The sequence below is a fragment of the Brienomyrus brachyistius genome, chromosome 7, assembly GCF_023856365.1.
Source record: "Brienomyrus brachyistius isolate T26 chromosome 7, BBRACH_0.4, whole genome shotgun sequence".
Taxonomy (NCBI): domain Eukaryota; kingdom Metazoa; phylum Chordata; class Actinopteri; order Osteoglossiformes; family Mormyridae; genus Brienomyrus; species Brienomyrus brachyistius.
In genome coordinates this window covers 2689232-2706484 of record NC_064539.1, presented here as the reverse complement: position 1 = coordinate 2706484, position 17253 = coordinate 2689232, and the positions used below count along the sequence as shown (strand labels likewise).

Sequence of the window (17253 nt, the reverse complement as noted above, 5' to 3'; positions counted from 1 at the left end):
TCGACTGGTATAAGGTGCCCGGCATCCTGCCAATGTTTGGCTGACTTCAGATCAATGATGGCTTCGTTTTACAAGCTTTGGTGCCACCAGGTTCTTTGTTGAAACAAAAACAGGGAATTGATTTTATTTTTATATGGTCAACTATAAAATTGTATTAATAGCCTGTGGTATAACTGGACATACATCAAACAGCACCACAATTGCTTTGTTTGGACTATTACAAGTCTACCACCCCCCCCCCCCCCCCCCCCCCCGAATTCCCATACACCTTTCCTAAGATTTAAGGGCTTTACATTCACTTCTTACAGTCATTAACATGCTTAAGTGTATTGTAAATAATGCGCCAGTGAAAAAAGCAGCACAGATCATTATTGTACCTTGGAAGAAGGGGGTGTACAAGTGAGACTTTGAGAAGGTGTAGGTGTGGGACTGTGGTGCAAATGCAGGGTGAATTCACCCCCGCTCCCCCCAAATTTGGCATGCAGTTGTTCCTACCCAGGTTCTTCTCCAGCCACTGGTGACCCTCCAGCAGCTGGTCGATTATGCCGAAGTAATGCGCATTGGCCTCATCGGGCATGACCCAGCCCCCGGTGGCCATCTCCAGCTGGCCGCGCTCAATCAGACTGAAAGAGACCAAAGGAGAGAGATTCACACTGAAGCAGGCCTGTTAGTTGCTCACATTTAGCTCATCCATCCACACGTCTAAGGGATTCTCAGGTTTCCACGGAAACGATGACATCATAAATTTAATTTACACATACCCCAAAGCTGCACATACCTTACATCTACCTGTCTCACCCTTAATTACATCTATTTAATTATTCATTAATTACACATTTATATGTATATTTATACCTGTTTTACTTTCATTTTTTCACTTTATTTTTTTTGTTGCCTTGATGGTATGTGAAACTGTATACAATTGTACTCCATGAATAACAGCATTCTGGTTCATAGTCTCTGAAAGAGCAATTCAACCAGTACTAACCAACATGATGTGGTTTATGTGAAGGGGACAAATTCAAAGTGAGCTACTGTCCTTTCAAAAAACAGTGATGTTAAAGTTAATGTTTGGTATCCAGAGTGACTTTCAAACTCGTATGAAAATGTCAGAATACGCTCAACTCATGCTTGTGTGGAGGAAGGCGTGAGGAAAGGATAAAAATTGCTATAGCAGTGATTCACAGCCGAGACAAAACAGCTTGATTGAAAGCATCCAGGAAAACTGGCAAACCTTAATTTACCATGACAGAGATGCTGACTTCACAACCTTGAACATTGCTAGATGTAACATCCATTTTCTTTTTCCAATCATAAAAACTCTAACCAGGACATCCCACAATAATGAAATATTTCCCACACACGACAGAGCGAAAGTTTGATATGCTAGAAATAAACTCTATCAGTCATCACATTTTGAGATGTTTACACGAGAATCATTCTGATAACCTGACATTTTTTTGAATATTGTTTTTTTTTTATGGCCCATAATTTTGCTTCCTCTAGATCCTATTTTATTCTTTCACTAGTGTTCTTCATTGTCTTACTAGCTGCTTTTATTGCCATTTTATATTACTATGTCTTTGTTCCGTTTCAATATTTTTTTTTACTGTGTAGTATATTGGGGGTGAGAAATGAATAATACAAGAAAATTTTACAAATTAATAAACAGAAGGACATGAAAGGACCACCACCACTATTATCATTATTATTATCATTATCATTATCATTATTATTATTACTATAGTGTGTAATTCAGCATGTTACAGCACTTCACGTGGAAATGCTGACGGTGCAGTTAAACTGAGGATGTCAGTAAGCATTAAGGCACCCTGCCTCAGTGTCAGCCCAAGGATGTCAGTGTCAGTTGGGAGCTTGATTTGATTCCCAACCCTGGCTCCTTGTGTCCAGTTTGCATAAATGACTCTGGGTTTCCTCCAGCCAGTCTAACTGGCATCTCTAGGCTGCCCATAGCAAGGAACACTGCTCTGCAATGGATCGCTGTGATGTTACAGTATCCAGCACCTTGGGGGGGGGGGGGGGGGGGGGGTATTCCCACGCTAATCTCAGGGCAGTCCCAGCCTTGTGCTATGTAGTTTCTGGCACAGACTCCAGGCTCACCAAAGCCCAGCACTGGATAACCGATTAAGAGCATGGAAACTCCAAAGATTCTACAGTTTATACCAACAGCATTTGTTTGCAATGTCAAAATGAAGTTACTTCTTAAGAAAGATCATCATTTACAGCAGTAGCATAGTATAGAAATGATAAACTAGGCAGAAGTGTTGCAAAACAGAAAACAAATGAGGTGTAACGTTGATACTTGCATCAAAAACATTAGCAGTGAGCAGAATATATATTAGTCTGGTCTGTATTCATTGATCTCAGTGTAGCTTAACAAAATAAAAGGAAATGGCCTTTTCTAAAGTGCCATATTAACCAGCAATGGTCCATTAATAAAACCACTTTAAAGATTAAAACCATGGACATATTAATTGAGGCAAAGGTCTAGTCGGCAGTTTACTAAAAACCAACTTACTCAGAGTAACTCACTACCCAATTCCCAGTCCTAGTAATCAATCACAGAAAATATAAAAGCCCTCTAGGCTTAGGGGAAGATGCCTAAATCCCACAAGTCAATGACAATACCACATAAATGATCTTGTACTAAATCAGCCCAAAAGCATGTCTTTAAATGTGGACATTAATAGGGTACATGTTCTTTAATAGACAAAATATATCAACGGTCCTGGCTAAAATTTCTAAGTCATAAAATTTAAAAAGCAATCACAGCACCCATTACCAGAAAGTGATGATTTCAGAAGCTGACAGCATGCCAGATTTCTCCAAAATTAAACAGTCACACTAAATAATGGAATACGTAATAAAATTGCGTTAAGTGTTTTTATCATATCATTCGCCGATATATGAACAGGGTCATTGGTGCACTCAAGCCTGCAAATTTGTGGATCCAAAGTTTGAAGCCTTAAGTGCACCACATGCATCCCCCATTAACCACAAAGCTAGTCACATTATATTTTGGTGTATGTACTAAAGCACCTAACATAGATCATAAAAACACCTGACCACAGAAGTCCTAAAGGTAGCATGACACCCCTCTTAATGGTCCATCTTAACTCATACCCAAGACCCAAATATTATCGATTAAGAAGGTGATTAAAGTGTCATATTTAAAAAACTTTCTTATAATATTTTAAGGTGACAGTTTTAATGGTCTGCTCATGTGCAAGTCTAAACTGAAATTAACATACTAAAATTAAAATGTTGCTCTGGCATTCCTAATTTAATCACCAAAGACACAGTGGAACAAAAGTTCAAATTCTTTAATATTTTAAATTCGCAGACTCATTGCTTTCAAAAATCATTTTTCACAAACGAGTCTTAATTTATGCTGCCGTTGTGTGATCCCTCGTATAGTTTTAAAATGTATTTTATGTGAATGACCTTGGGGACGCCCCCTTGCAGGGCGCTGACATTCCAGTGTCATTTGCGAGACGCCCTGGTCTCGGTGCAGCACCATGCAGAGAGTGGGAAGGTCCAGCTGGGGGCTTCTGCCCTCTGACCCCCACTGACTTACAGAGGAAACTCAAAGCAAAAGCAGGAAATGTTGGAAACAAAACACAACAAAATCCTATATTTCCTCTCCCCCACTCCCAGCCATTTATAGTTTTGCAAAGTTACACATGGTATGTAAACTAACAACCTAAACAAATTTTACGTCAATCTGAAACAGTCACGGCTGGGTGAGAGTCAGTTTTCCAAAGCGGGTCATGTGTGATTTATTTACAGGTGAGGGGAGACCGGCATGCAGTGGCATGAATTACACTTTTATATATTCACCTGGAAAAAATAGAGTGACATAACTGCGGCAGAGGGATTCGTTTCAGGAATCCAATTAAATCTGTAAAGTTGGCAGGGGGGCAGGAAAAAGCCCCCACTTGTGATAGTCCACTACATGTTCACATGTTGCTCTGCATTTTTTATTTATGTAGCAGACTCTTCTATCTATGATTGGGAAGGCCCCAACGATGAATTCTTGCCAATCCTGAGATTCAAACCAGCAACATTCCACTCACAAGCACATGTGAAACATGCAGTCGAGCCTGGTGAACCACATATCACCCTGCTTTTAAGTGAGCTTGCAGAAGACTTCCCTCCCCCCCATAAATAAATGCTATGCATGCATGCTACATTATTTAAATTGATCCTCATGACATGGATCACGTGCAGTCAGCTGCGTAGGACACCTAGAAGGCAGCCTGTGTGTCTGTCTGCGTTTTAAAGAAATTAAACAAAAACTCAATTTGGGCTCCTAAGTCTCAGAACAGCTTTTAGGTCTAATTACTGGTCTTTTCTCGATGCATCTAATCTTGCTTTGATTACTCCACATTCAATAAAAATACTCCTTGCGGCCCCATCAGAAAGGCAGCGGACCCCAAACCCAGTGCTGGTGCACCCTGCGTCTGGCCACCGTTTCCAGTTGACCCAACGATGAGTCAGGGACGGGGCCACAGGGGCACCGCCCCAAGCTAAAAGCCGATTGGCCCCCGGAGTGCCACCTCCCCTGTCACTCCCCAATCCTAAACACATCATTGGGTCCTTTTATGCCTCCCCAACCTTAAACTTTATTTGAAACAGCTCTGCACCATGAGGGCTGGGTGTACACCATGCTACGCAGACAGGTGTGGAGAGACTGCATTTTTATACTTACTCAGATTAACACACACACACACACACACACACACACACACACACACACACACACACACACACACACACACACACACACACACACACACACACACACACACACACACACACACTGTACGAGAAGAGAGCCGGTCTGCATGCTTCTCTTTTCAGAGACGACTTATTTCATTTGAAGGAACTAAGATGCTGTGGAACAATCCACCATTGTGATAGACAAATCAACCTTTAAGGCAAAGCATACAGGACACCTTTCTGGGAAGCAGATAAACACCAGGAAGAGGATTTGATAATCAGTGAGCCATTGCGAGGGGGGGTGGGGGGCGCAGATGACACCTTGACAGGACCACGTGTGGGCAGGTTTGGCTGCCACAGTCTGGGAGCAATGCTCCTTAACAAGCTGCGTGGGGTATTTTACTCAGATGGGGAAATTTTGGGGGTGGCGGTGAATGGCAGGCACCTTGTGTGGATTTTTTGCCAGGAGTACCATTTCATATACAGCACTCCGTACCTTTCCATACTCCGTTACACAACCCATCCACTGACTATCCATGTAAAGCGGGCACTACTGTATATATTTAGTAGACTTTTATCCAAAGCGACGTCGAGAGAGCAGGGTCCCTCCCACCAATCAGCTCACATGCTAGGTGAGATGCCTTCAGTTGTGTGCTATGGGCAGTCCTTGTCTTGTTTTCATTGCATTTATTTTGCAGAAGCTTCTATCCAAATTGGCATAGAACTGAAAAGGCAGGGTCAGCCAACTGAGGCTAGGAGCCAACACCCCATTTTTACAAATAAACAGCAGCACTGACCAGGGGCCCTGAATATCCACATATTTTACACAGAAGTGTTGATCAAAATAAATTGTCCAAAATATTGTCCACAATGGAGGAAAGTTTGGGGTCAGACAGTAGGGTTAGCCAGGGTGCAGTGATTACAGGGATTCAAACCTACAACCTACTGGACAAAGAGCTACAAGCCACCCAATTACCTCAATAAACACGAAGGACAGTTTTTCCCTTTCCTCCTCCTCTTCCCCTTTTTGTCACACCATGCATGCAACTCCACACATTCAGGTCAATAACCCTACAACCACCTGTATCCCACTTCCTTCCAATCATAACGGCAAGGCCATGCCCAGACAAGGGAGTGAAATGAAGCCAGACACCATCGATCATCAATAGGAGGGAATACGCACACCAGTCTGGGCAGGGTAAAACAATAACAGCCTCAGTGAAGCCTAAGCGAACAGCTTCGCCTCAGTGCTTTGACCCATTAATATTTGATAAAGCAATTTAAACTGATGTGCTTATTCAGAACTGCTCCTTTAATCCTTGGACTGGAAAAGAAATAGGATGGTATTTAATTTGTTCTTCATTTTTTTTAATGGAAAAAAAGAATGTTTGTCTTTTACTATAAAATAAAAACTAAATCAGATCAAAAAAATACATTATACTTATTCTTAAGCATGAACAAAATACATTTCGACCATTTAAATAGCAGAATATGGCTTGAAGTATCCGTGCCACATTCCAGAGTGTGACAAAAAGCCCTTTGCGTCAAAAACCAAGCGTTCCTGTCTGACGAAACTCAAACAGGACAGCCCTTCAGTGAGAGGGGTGTTAGAGTTGGTTTTATAGTGATCCAACCCTGAGTTATGTCTCATCAACACCTCCCTGCAGGTGCAACATGAATACTAGGATTAGAGAAAGTAAAGTTCCCATCGAAAGAGATGGCAGAGGTCAGCGCATCGCTCAATCCTTCGTTACATCTGAAACAGTGAGGCAGAGTGGAACTGGGGTGACCTGGAGTGTGTCCCAGGTTGGGGTACACACCCCAGACGGGATGTCAGCCCATTGTGTGACAAATCACACTACGGCTAATTCAGAGATACTGGTTAGCCAAACCAGAAGTGACTGAAGTGCAAGAGGAATCCCACATAAAACAGGGAAAATACGCAACTTCTACATACACAGGGGGAGACGGGACCCAAAGGCCTGGCCCTGGACTGTGAGAGCTTCAATAGAATGGCAACTGCATCATATTTATTCCTGATTTATCGTCAACATTTGGCACTGTCTTGTTTCTCATTGCACTGCCATTTGCCAGGTCGCCATTGCACTGAATGTCTGTCCTATGGCCCAATGCACCGGTCTCCTCCCTTGAGTTCCTCAAACATGTGACAATAATGTAGCAATACTTTCACGACTTTAGTGACTTTCACGAGGTCAGAGGGACACGGAAAAGGAAAAGGTCACCTTCGGACGGCATCCCTCTTCTGGACGTCGATGCTTTCCCACCACTTGGAGAAGTAAGAGATCTCGGACCACAGCATCTTGCGCCGCACGTCCTCGTGCAGCTTCACCACCATGTTGTTGAGGATGTGCTGCGTCTGGTCCTTGTAGTAGTCATCGAATGTCTTCAGCCAGCCTGTAAAAGCAAGCGGCCGTTAATCTCCGCTCCCCACCTCAACATTGCCACTGCTGTCTTATGTGTGATTAATACAGCCAGGCTCAACTGCTGCCATACATCCACACAAGTTACAGCATCCGGGGATACACACACAAAGCGCACAAAATCAGACACTGATCAAGGTCAAATTGGGGGGGGGGGGGGGGGGGGGGGGCACCACACAAAATACAGCTGGCAAACGACTTCATGGAGCCATATTTCATAACAAATAAAAAAAAATAAGAAAGGGCAGCCTCAGGGCTGTATAACGGCAGGATTTACCAAAAGCCATATTTTTTTAATAATATTGCAAAAATGATGAGGGGTGGGGGGTGCGGGGGGGGAGTGAATATCTGCGTTCCTGCTACCCAAGAGCAAGTGATTTCACCTTCAGAAAGAGGAGATCTGCAGAGACAGAGAGGTTCATACTCCGCAGACCACAGAAAACCATGCCGAGAGAAAATCAGCAGCTCTTACTGATCAATGGCAGGGAAACACTAACAAACAGGAAGAAACTTCTCATTCATGTTTAATATCAATATTCAATAATATGAAGTCATTCTATAGTTTGAATCCCACACCTGTGTGCGTATGTCTGTGTGGGGGGGGGGGGGGGTTTCCTGTTCATCCTGGTATCAGAAGTCAACTAAAGGACACACTGAAAAGCTAGAGAAATATGAGAAAGGGTTTGTTTATTCACACTGTGAAGAACATCAGACTACAATCACTTTCAGGTTTGCAAAATGGAGATTTAGTGGACCCAGGTAGACAAGTGCCCTAACAAGACTTACAGCAAAGGCACTGAGAACTTCCTGTGACTCGTCTCACAGGAATATTATGCTTGAGCAATGGCTTTATTAGAAGAGAAACTGCTGGAAGAAACTACTGCTCCCAGAATCCTTAGTACCAAAGCAAAGCCAGACACACCCCACATCAAGGCAGTGGAGCTAGAGGGAGGCAGCAAAACTCCGTGATAGTATGATAGAACCCCGATTCTCTTCTAACGGCACAACAAAATTTCAAGGGAATTCCCACACATTCAAACCCATGTCATAAGCCACTATTTAACTCCTGCAAAACCCTAGTGGATAAAGGCAATAATGGTAAGTGCAGGCTTTGGGCTGAGGTAGGGTTACCGTAAAATCAGTCAGATTGCTGTTGGTTAAAGCAGAACTAAAATGAGCAAATGTGGGTCAAAAACTGGCACACGCTTTGCAAATGACTGTACTCAATGAGGTAGCTATACTGCTTAGCCACCAATAGCAGTTTGTTAAAATTACCGTAAGTATCAAGTTCGAGGTCCTGGCTTCCTGTCCACTTCCCCCTTTTCCTTCCTCTCTCAGCAAGAAAACTGTGGGTGATATTTTCTGATGTGATCTGGGTGCAGCAGGCAACAGATCCACCCCTAAATCGGTTATTTATCGGAAATTAAAACCTCATGTCCCTTGCTGTAGGATTCAGAAGGAAGTTCATCATTCATTCAAATGTGCTGGGAGAGAAAGGGGGTCATTGTCATTGTGAAGAAGCTCCCCACCCACTCTTATGTATGTGTGGCCTAAAATGTATAAAAAAAATCACTGGGGGGGGGGGTTCCTTACCTTACAGTTTTTAGCTTTGGTTTGAATTCTAGAAACAAAATTGCAATTTAAATGCCCAAAATGTGAGTTTCACACTTTTCCCACCCATGGATTTTTAAATTTAAAAATTTAAAGTTTAATAAAAAAAAATAAAATAAATTAAGTTTCATGCCTAACAAACTACACAATAAACACAATAATTGTAATATATTAAATAGATTATTAAATAAAACAACAGTTTTTTTTTTTTAGTCAGTAAGGTGATCTGTACCATCCAACTTGAGAAAAAAAAAATGTACCAAGACTCACAATATGGGGGAAAAAAACTATATATTTTTTTAATAAAAAAAAAAAATGCAATACAAGTCATTCTGCAAGACAAAAACAATACAAGAGTCTGAATATAATTGTTTTGTCTGTCCCATCTGCGGTGGAAAGACAAGTGACAGGTTTAAACTGGTTTTACATGGATTTTAGACAGTTGAACAGCAGGATTTACCCCACATTTCTGCTGATCTGCTGCACAGCGATTATTTGTGGAAGGCATGATGTGAAAGTAAGCAGATGTGAATTGCTTTAAGTAAATGTTGCTGAAGACCATGGCTGGAGAGGCGAGTATCCCACCTCGCCGCCGAGTTTCTTTGCAGGATTAGGAATTAGCGATTAGGGATAAGTACCAGGCAGTTTGGATTTCAAAGAGCAGAGTCACACAGCAAATTCTCACGCGCCGTTTGACATAGTGTGCCTGGAACATTCTCTATAGAGAAATATATATCCTTGTAAAATGGAATGAGAAGGGCATTGGAGTCGAGTACCTGCCAGCGATTTACCCTGTTCCTCACCCAAAAGGGCCCAACGGCCTCGCGATCACATTGTAAGGAGGACACGGCTCTTTATTTTCAGAGCTGCACCAGGACAACTGAAAAATGACTCAGCAAAAACAGACAGTGCTTTTAAAAACAAGAGGCCCCACCCTCCCATCAGGCCCGGAATGATATATGGCCTCAGAGTCCTACAGCTGTTGGCAGGATTGAGGGAAAGACCCATTTTGGGGAAGGTAGGGGTGCAGACACTACCACTGTCTGTACATCTGAGTTAACAGTGACCTAGACAGTGTACACCATTCCATACTCCTCCCTCATTAATTCTTACACATACCCTCCATACCTGTAACCAAAATGCTCGGTACAGTAGCCATATTGAATCCCATGCTCGGTACAGTAGCCATATTTCCTTTGGGCCATTGAGAAAGTTGCCTGAAAAATGCTGCAGGGACGCCAGATTAATAACTGACCCTGTGTTCAGACCACAAGCTTCACTCTCACCTACATACGTGCACGTAGAACAAGATGGGTAATGGGAAAGCATCATTTCATTTAAGGAGTCAGATTCCCACTTTGTTACCTTAAGCGACACCATGCTCACCAGAAAAGCCATTATGTGCCCCCCCCCCCCCCCCCCCCCCCCCCCCCCCCCCCCCACACCCCCCCCCACACACACACACACACACACACACACACACACACACACACACACACACACACACACACACACACAATTCAGAAGGCTCCAGTAAACAGCCATATTTACTAGTCATTATGAAGAGGACACAAGCTGTGTGACTAATACTCAGTGTTTAAAGCTCAGTTTCAGACAATACTTTGAGGCAAGTGACCGTCTCCCCGTCAGGCCCGCAAAACGTAGAATAACTGCATTCATTCGCTTGCTCAATGCTTGCAAGAACATGTGGACAAAGATGGGCACCGACGGCCTTGACCTCACCAGGGTCATTGTGGGAATGGGGCACGACAAACACCTGCAGGGGCTCCTGGTCCCACTCATGCCCTCGTAAGTGATATCGAAGCCCTGCTTCCACACACCGCCATCAGGGTTGTCAAACGGCAGCAGGTCATACACCTCCAGCATCTGAGGGAACAGGGTAAAAATACATGGGTAAAAAGACCAGTGTTAGAAGTAGCTTCATGAAAGCTGCCACTATCTGTGCTTTTGGACACGTCGTGCAGACCACGCACAGAAGAACTTCAAGCTTGGAAACTGTGGCTTCTGTGAACTTGACCTCACATACCCCAAGCTGCAGCCTGGACCCCAACACTGCTGATTGAACAGCACGGATTAACCCTCACCAATCAAGACTCCATTGTCAGACTCTCGTGGGCATCTAAGTCCACAGACAAACTCTATTCTCCGCACGGCATTAACTCTGAAAGACAGTATCTAGAATACAAAGTTAATTAATTTCAGGATAATTAAAACTCTTAACACGCTTATCTGAGGAAAAAATGGACTTCAATTTATTGAGATATAGGAGAACCAGCCATGATATAAAAAACTATCAATTTTACTAAACACGTTCACTGTGGGGGGGGATAAAATAATTCTTATGATTAAACATCGCACCACTGCACCAAAACTACTTCATAAAAATAATTAAAAAAAAAATTTTTAAGTCTCAAATTAATCAATAGCTACAAAGCCTGAAACTCACCATGCACAAAATCTCCATCATAAAAAAGCACATAAAAACACATCTAATCAACACCGAAATATCAGCTATACTGCGAGTATATCACCTGCAACCCGTTATAAATTAAAATAAAACACATACAGACATAACCACGCATCAAAAAACTAATTTACTTCTAAAAGTGATAAATCATTTGTAGCAAAAGGAGATCCAGTGTCCAAGATTAAATATTGATCAGACAAGAAAGAGAATAATCAGAGATCCCTCATCCAGGCAAACATGAAGCAAAGGCAGGATCACTCAGCAGCAGGTTCCGGAAATGCCCCGAGTGACACTTCCCTCACCCCTCCTCCTGCAGCTAAGAAAACGTCACACGTCGTATTTCGGAACATTTTCATCAGCATGATTTAGCTGAGTATTTCATCCCAACTGAAAGCCCTTTATCCACAATTAATACTATTGATGCACCAACGTGGAAATTTTTGCTGACACTGATAACAGATATAGTTTTGTCTAATATTGCCGATAGCCAATGCGATAATAGGCTAACCTCTGAGCACCTTATCTGCAGTGAAAACTGATACCGGTGACATTACCCCTTAAAAACGCATGAATGCAGGTAGCAGCCACATAACATAACATAAACACAGTAAGTGAGATGTCAGTGAAGCAGCACCGACTTTAAGGTTCTAAGCGGGGTTCTAAGTGCTGAATGAGCCAACAAAATCCCCTCGTCCACCACTATGGAAAATAGCTGATCGACCAATGTGAGCGTTAAGATGAAAATTAACTATTGATTCCAATGGGGAAATTCATCTTCATTATTTTAGTAATAGCGTCCTTAGCTCTGGTGCTGCGAACTGAAGTCTAAATATTGGCTGGAAATAATTGACCCAGACGGACACATCAAACTGATGTCCGTGTCTTGATTTATAAAAAATAATGGCCGATAACAATATACTGGCCGATATTTCGTGCATCTTCTGTAAGAAGATCTCACCTGCACCCCTTCAGCAGACTTGATGTAGGACCTAGCTGCAAACTGGCAGTCCTCTGGCTGGACAGGGAGTACCAGCGGGGGGTGTCAGTACTGCGCCCGGCCTGGTGGCCCTGCTCTGGTTGCCCGCCTCTAGTCCCCCCCTGCCATCCTTCACTGACTCGCTGAGGTTGATGATGGAGTCCCTGATGTTGGAGATGATCTCATTGTTCTCTGCCAGCAGCCTCTCCAGATGATCGATCTTCTCCTGCAGGATGGAGAGCTGGCCCTGAGCGAGGGAAGGCGGAAAGGACAAGCGTTACTGGAAATTACACACCATAAGGATGCCAGAACGAGCGGTGACAGACAGTGGCATCTTACAGCCGCATATACCGCCACTTAAAGCACACATTTCCAGCCAAAAATAGGGTGTGGGGAGGGGGGGGGGCTTTTTGAGAGAGGGGTGCCAGAAACAAACCCACCCCCTGCTAATGATACATATGATAATCATCACCAGTAATAACTTGACTTTCCATTTTCTCATGATTCGTGTGGGACAAAGTTTCTCTAGAACTAAGCTCGATGCTGTGAGCACAGCACAGGGACGCCTCAGGACTTTGCCTGGACACCTCAAACATTCACTTTTGCTTCCTGAAGCTTCTTTGGAAGCAGGCTGGGGGGAGAAAGCCTCCCCTTCTTTGAATGTACTTTACTTCAACTCCCTTCGATCCCCCGCAGACACCCTGCTGAAAAGAAGCCCCCCCAACCCCCAACCTCTGGCATGCTTAACAGAGGCTCGTTCCTATATCCATGCCGATCGCAACACTTAGTATTTACATGAAACAGCTCTTAGCTGTTACTGGAGGATTATTTAAAGCTTCGCCAAAACTCCAAGCCAGCACTGGGAGGATACTATTCCTTTAGTAATGGCTTCCTTACTATCAACATTGACAACAGATGCTTCACTACAGTACTTTGAATATTGCGACCGCTTCAGCACCAGCTGATTCATTGTCCTGCCACTCAGTAAGGAGGAACAGTGTGATCCAGGCAACGCTTGATGGAGCCTCATTCAGCTCTTGCTTTAATGCCTCTGTTCACTCGGGGATATCGCCCATGCAACAGCTTTGCTTCTCAGCTAGTTGAGAAGGTTCATCATATAGAACCACCGCCGTATTTATCCTTCAGACACCATCCTCTGCTTAAAAGTTGTAGTTTATTCTCTCCTCCATTTTTGAGGTGGCGTGCGACTCAGCGGGTTAGGACTCTGACTGCAAATGGAAGGTTGTTGCTTCAAATCCCAGGGTTGGCAGAGTGATGTCACAGCTGAGTTCCTGCTGTTTAGCGGAGCTCTGTGTGTCTAATCTCTGTCTGCCCCAAAAGTGCAGATATATAATGAAAGTGACTGCATGTTCATAACTACACGGTCACCTTTTTTGTGCAAATTGTTTAGTCAAGGTTTAAAGACATACAAAAAAAGGAGACTGATTGTTTAAATTAGAGAAATGTGAGCATCAGACCACACATGCCAGCCACTGTAATGCTAATGCTACATCCTTATACAAAATAAATAAGTTATGCTACATTTATTACATATATAATGGATTATTTTGTATGAAAAAGGTTAAAAATGACAAATTAAGACCACTACCCTGGCAATAGAGAATGAGAAAGAGAAAGGATTAGGAGAATGTGGCAGAATGTGGAGTTTACATGCTCTCCCCGTGTCGTTGTAGGGTTTCCTCCGGGTACTCAAAAGCAGCTTTGCAAAACTTGACCGCAGTTCATTCTTTTGTGGCAGAGAAACAACAGAAAGGGGCAAATAGACACAAGCGTTACTGCCAAACAGGATACATCTGCTGTTTAGATACCACTTAAGCCTTGCAAAGAAGCCAACAGCACTGCATCCAGTGCATTTTACCAAAGAAAACAGAGATAAATGTCACAATATTCACTTAATGACCTCTAACCCTTACCAAAGGACTTTTCTGACAGGCTTCCAAGAACTGATACACTGGAAAATTTTTGCATGCAAAAAAAAAAAAAAAAAAAAAAAAACGAATTCCAGTGAGTTTTCTTGACTATTTGCAGTTCTCTGTCACTAGGTCACTCAGTCACAATGTTACGCACAGTGTTTTATCAGGGGACGGCACCAACCCTAGCATAATTTGATAATGTCAGCACACAGAACTAATCCTAACAAACTCACACCATCCATGGCTAACAAGAGCATGTTTGTTTAAATGATAATACAGCTGGAATCATAGCCAAACGGTGGAGGCACCGAGGTTGGATTTAAAAAGGGCATGTAGTTAGACCACAGCAGGCTAATTCCTGCACTGCAAATGACATACTATCACAGCTTCTGCTTATACGACCGTCTTGTTCAGAGAACCAAGTTAGATGAGAAGGGCGTAATTTTGGATTCAACACTGAGGGCTGCAGTCTCTACCGATTTTGTGATTATTGGGGGCAGGTATATTGGTTGTATTTGCTGGTTTTGGGGGGGTTACAGCCCCCCTGTAATTTACACCTACACCAGGGAACATCGCCTGTATGCCAGACTCACTGAGCTGGTTTGTAACTGGCCTATAATGGAAATACAATGGAATCTGCTGGAGCTTGAATGTGAACACACACACACACACACACACACACAGAGAAAACAGACTCGTGGGCAACATTTGAGTTTTAAACATGAAGCGCGTTATCCCGAGAACAATGTGGAAACCAAATTCTCTCTTCACTTTGTTCCTTGTCACAAGACCAGTAATTCAGGATTAGGACAAAAGACCTGCCTGTCAAAATGTATTCAAGCAGTGTTCCCCCACCCAGTCCTCAGGGACCCCCACACAGTCCACATTGTCGTTCGCTCCCAGTTACCAACACACCTGCACCAATTCCATGACTGATTGTTTCATTTTTGATTGTTTGGTACAGGTGTGTTGAGGATTGTCTGACGCTCCCAGAGGAATGGGTTGAGAAACACTGTATTAAACCAAAACAAATATCTTAAGTGCAACTATTGCATTGTCAGACCAAGTATTAACATTTGGGTTAACATGAGTGTTTTTTGAGGAGGTTCAGTTTGGCAGGATTCTCTCTCTCTCACTCACTCACTCACTCACTCACTCACTCACTCACTCACAGCAGAATTGCAGTTTCCAAACTGCGAAAGATCCAAGGTTCAACGGTCAAAAAGAACACGCAGGTAGAGAGACACGCAACACTGTAACATTGAATGCAGCGAGACTAGGTCACCCTTGGTGGAGAACTGGTAGATAATCAGAACTGTTACGCAACACTGGCCAGAAAGTGGTTCTAAAAACAGACCATTATTCAAATCCAAGAAGCAGCAGAAGTAGGTATAAAACTTATAAACCAAGTAGAATTTCAATTTAAAAACACATTATCACAGCTGAGTGTTGATCTATAAGCCCCCATTACACATTTGTTCTCATACCTCCTAAATCATGGGTCTCAAAACTGCAGTCCTGGAGGGTCAGAACCCTGTTTAGCTTAGTTCTTTCCCTGTTCCACTCCAAATGATTCAGCTCAAGAGCTGTGTGGTAATCTGGCATCCACAAGGAGCAGCAAGGAGTTTAATCAGGTGTGTTAAATGAGAGGAAACCCAAAAATGAGTATTGTTTTCCCATCATTACCCATAGTGCCCAGACCATACCTGGCATCTGAAATTTTTGGGATTTCTATCCCTGGACAAGACCACAGAAGGACACCTGAAGTAAATATAGTACTATACAAGCTCCTTTATTAGATTGTTTATGGTCATTACATTGCTGCAAATACTCACACATACTTTCAGCGAGGAACAAGACGCAGAAACATGCCCCGTTATTGAAAAGCAAAACCAACTTTGCATCCGTTTAGAGCTGTCACGATTACTTAATAAAACTCGATTACCAAAAAAGCAACAATGAAAAATTTCCTTCTTGATTACTCAACAATCTGGCATAAGGGAGAAGGCACCAGTGGATGAGGGAGAAAATAAAGAGTAAAAAACATCAGTTTTGTGGAAGCACTTCACATTAAATCAGAATGAAAATGCAGTTTGTTAGTTTTACAAAGTAGAAAAATATCACCAGAGCAACACTGATATCCGTAAGAATCTGGGTCTGATGGATTGACCTAAAAATGTGAGATTAGCTATAGATATGCACCATTAGCCTCTCAGAATTTTTTGTTTTTTCGCACTTTGACTATTTAGTTTGCTTAATTTACTTTACTCTACCTAGCACTGTCACCTCATACCTCTGGGGCCTGGGTTTGAGTCTCCGCCGGGGTTATTTTTGAAAAGAAATCGTCATTAGAATTGCCAAGCTTGCTAAATCATCTTTCTTTGGCTTGTCAAAGATATTTTAGTACAACGTATCGAAGCCAGCAAATTATCACGGTCCTTGCAATGTGATAATTGCATGTGTATGAAATGCGATGTCGATATTAACCTTGCACATCATACAAGCCTACCAGGGTGGCACTATATCACAGTGGGTGGTATTATCACTGCACACCACCGCTTTGTTTAAATAGTTTGCATTTTCATCTCATGTGGGTGTGGCTTTTTGGCAGTCTCCGGTTTCCTTCCACTGTCCAGAAACGTGGAACTTAAATGCCTTAAATTGACCGTATGTGTGACCCTGCAATGGTTGCTTGGTTCCTGCCTTATGCCAGCTGCAATGTATATGATAAATGATTACTCGATTAATCGTCAAATTTAATCAGTAGATTACTAGATTATTGACATAATCGATAGTGACAACTATCATTCATTCAGGACCCTCTGGTGCAAATAGCACCAGGAATTCTACCACATCCTTTACTTGTGGGAGGAAAAGCTGTTTAAGGTTCAGGCCACTTTCTAAGGACATGTCCTGAAGAAAATATGCAAGTAAAGACAACTAGAGCTATAGGTTTTAAAAGTCTTCTCTTCAAATACAAAAGATTTCACAGATGTTTGTTACGTGAAGGAACCGTTTTGAGCATGAGTGATTTGACATGCAAAACATGCAGAGTAACAG

General features: G+C 42.7%; 1 protein-coding gene across 1 annotated transcript in view; it reads right to left on the bottom strand.

The window, feature by feature from the left end:
• The window catches only part of man2a1 (mannosidase, alpha, class 2A, member 1), a 58760-nt gene that overhangs the window by 39014 nt on the left and 2493 nt on the right, over positions 1-17253 (bottom strand). Inside the window, 6 exon segments of the mRNA XM_049019830.1 lie at positions 496-623; positions 6987-7158; positions 10539-10601; positions 10604-10682; positions 12242-12322; positions 12324-12506. Coding sequence (XP_048875787.1) covers positions 496-623; positions 6987-7158; positions 10539-10601; positions 10604-10682; positions 12242-12322; positions 12324-12506 — 706 coding nt within the window.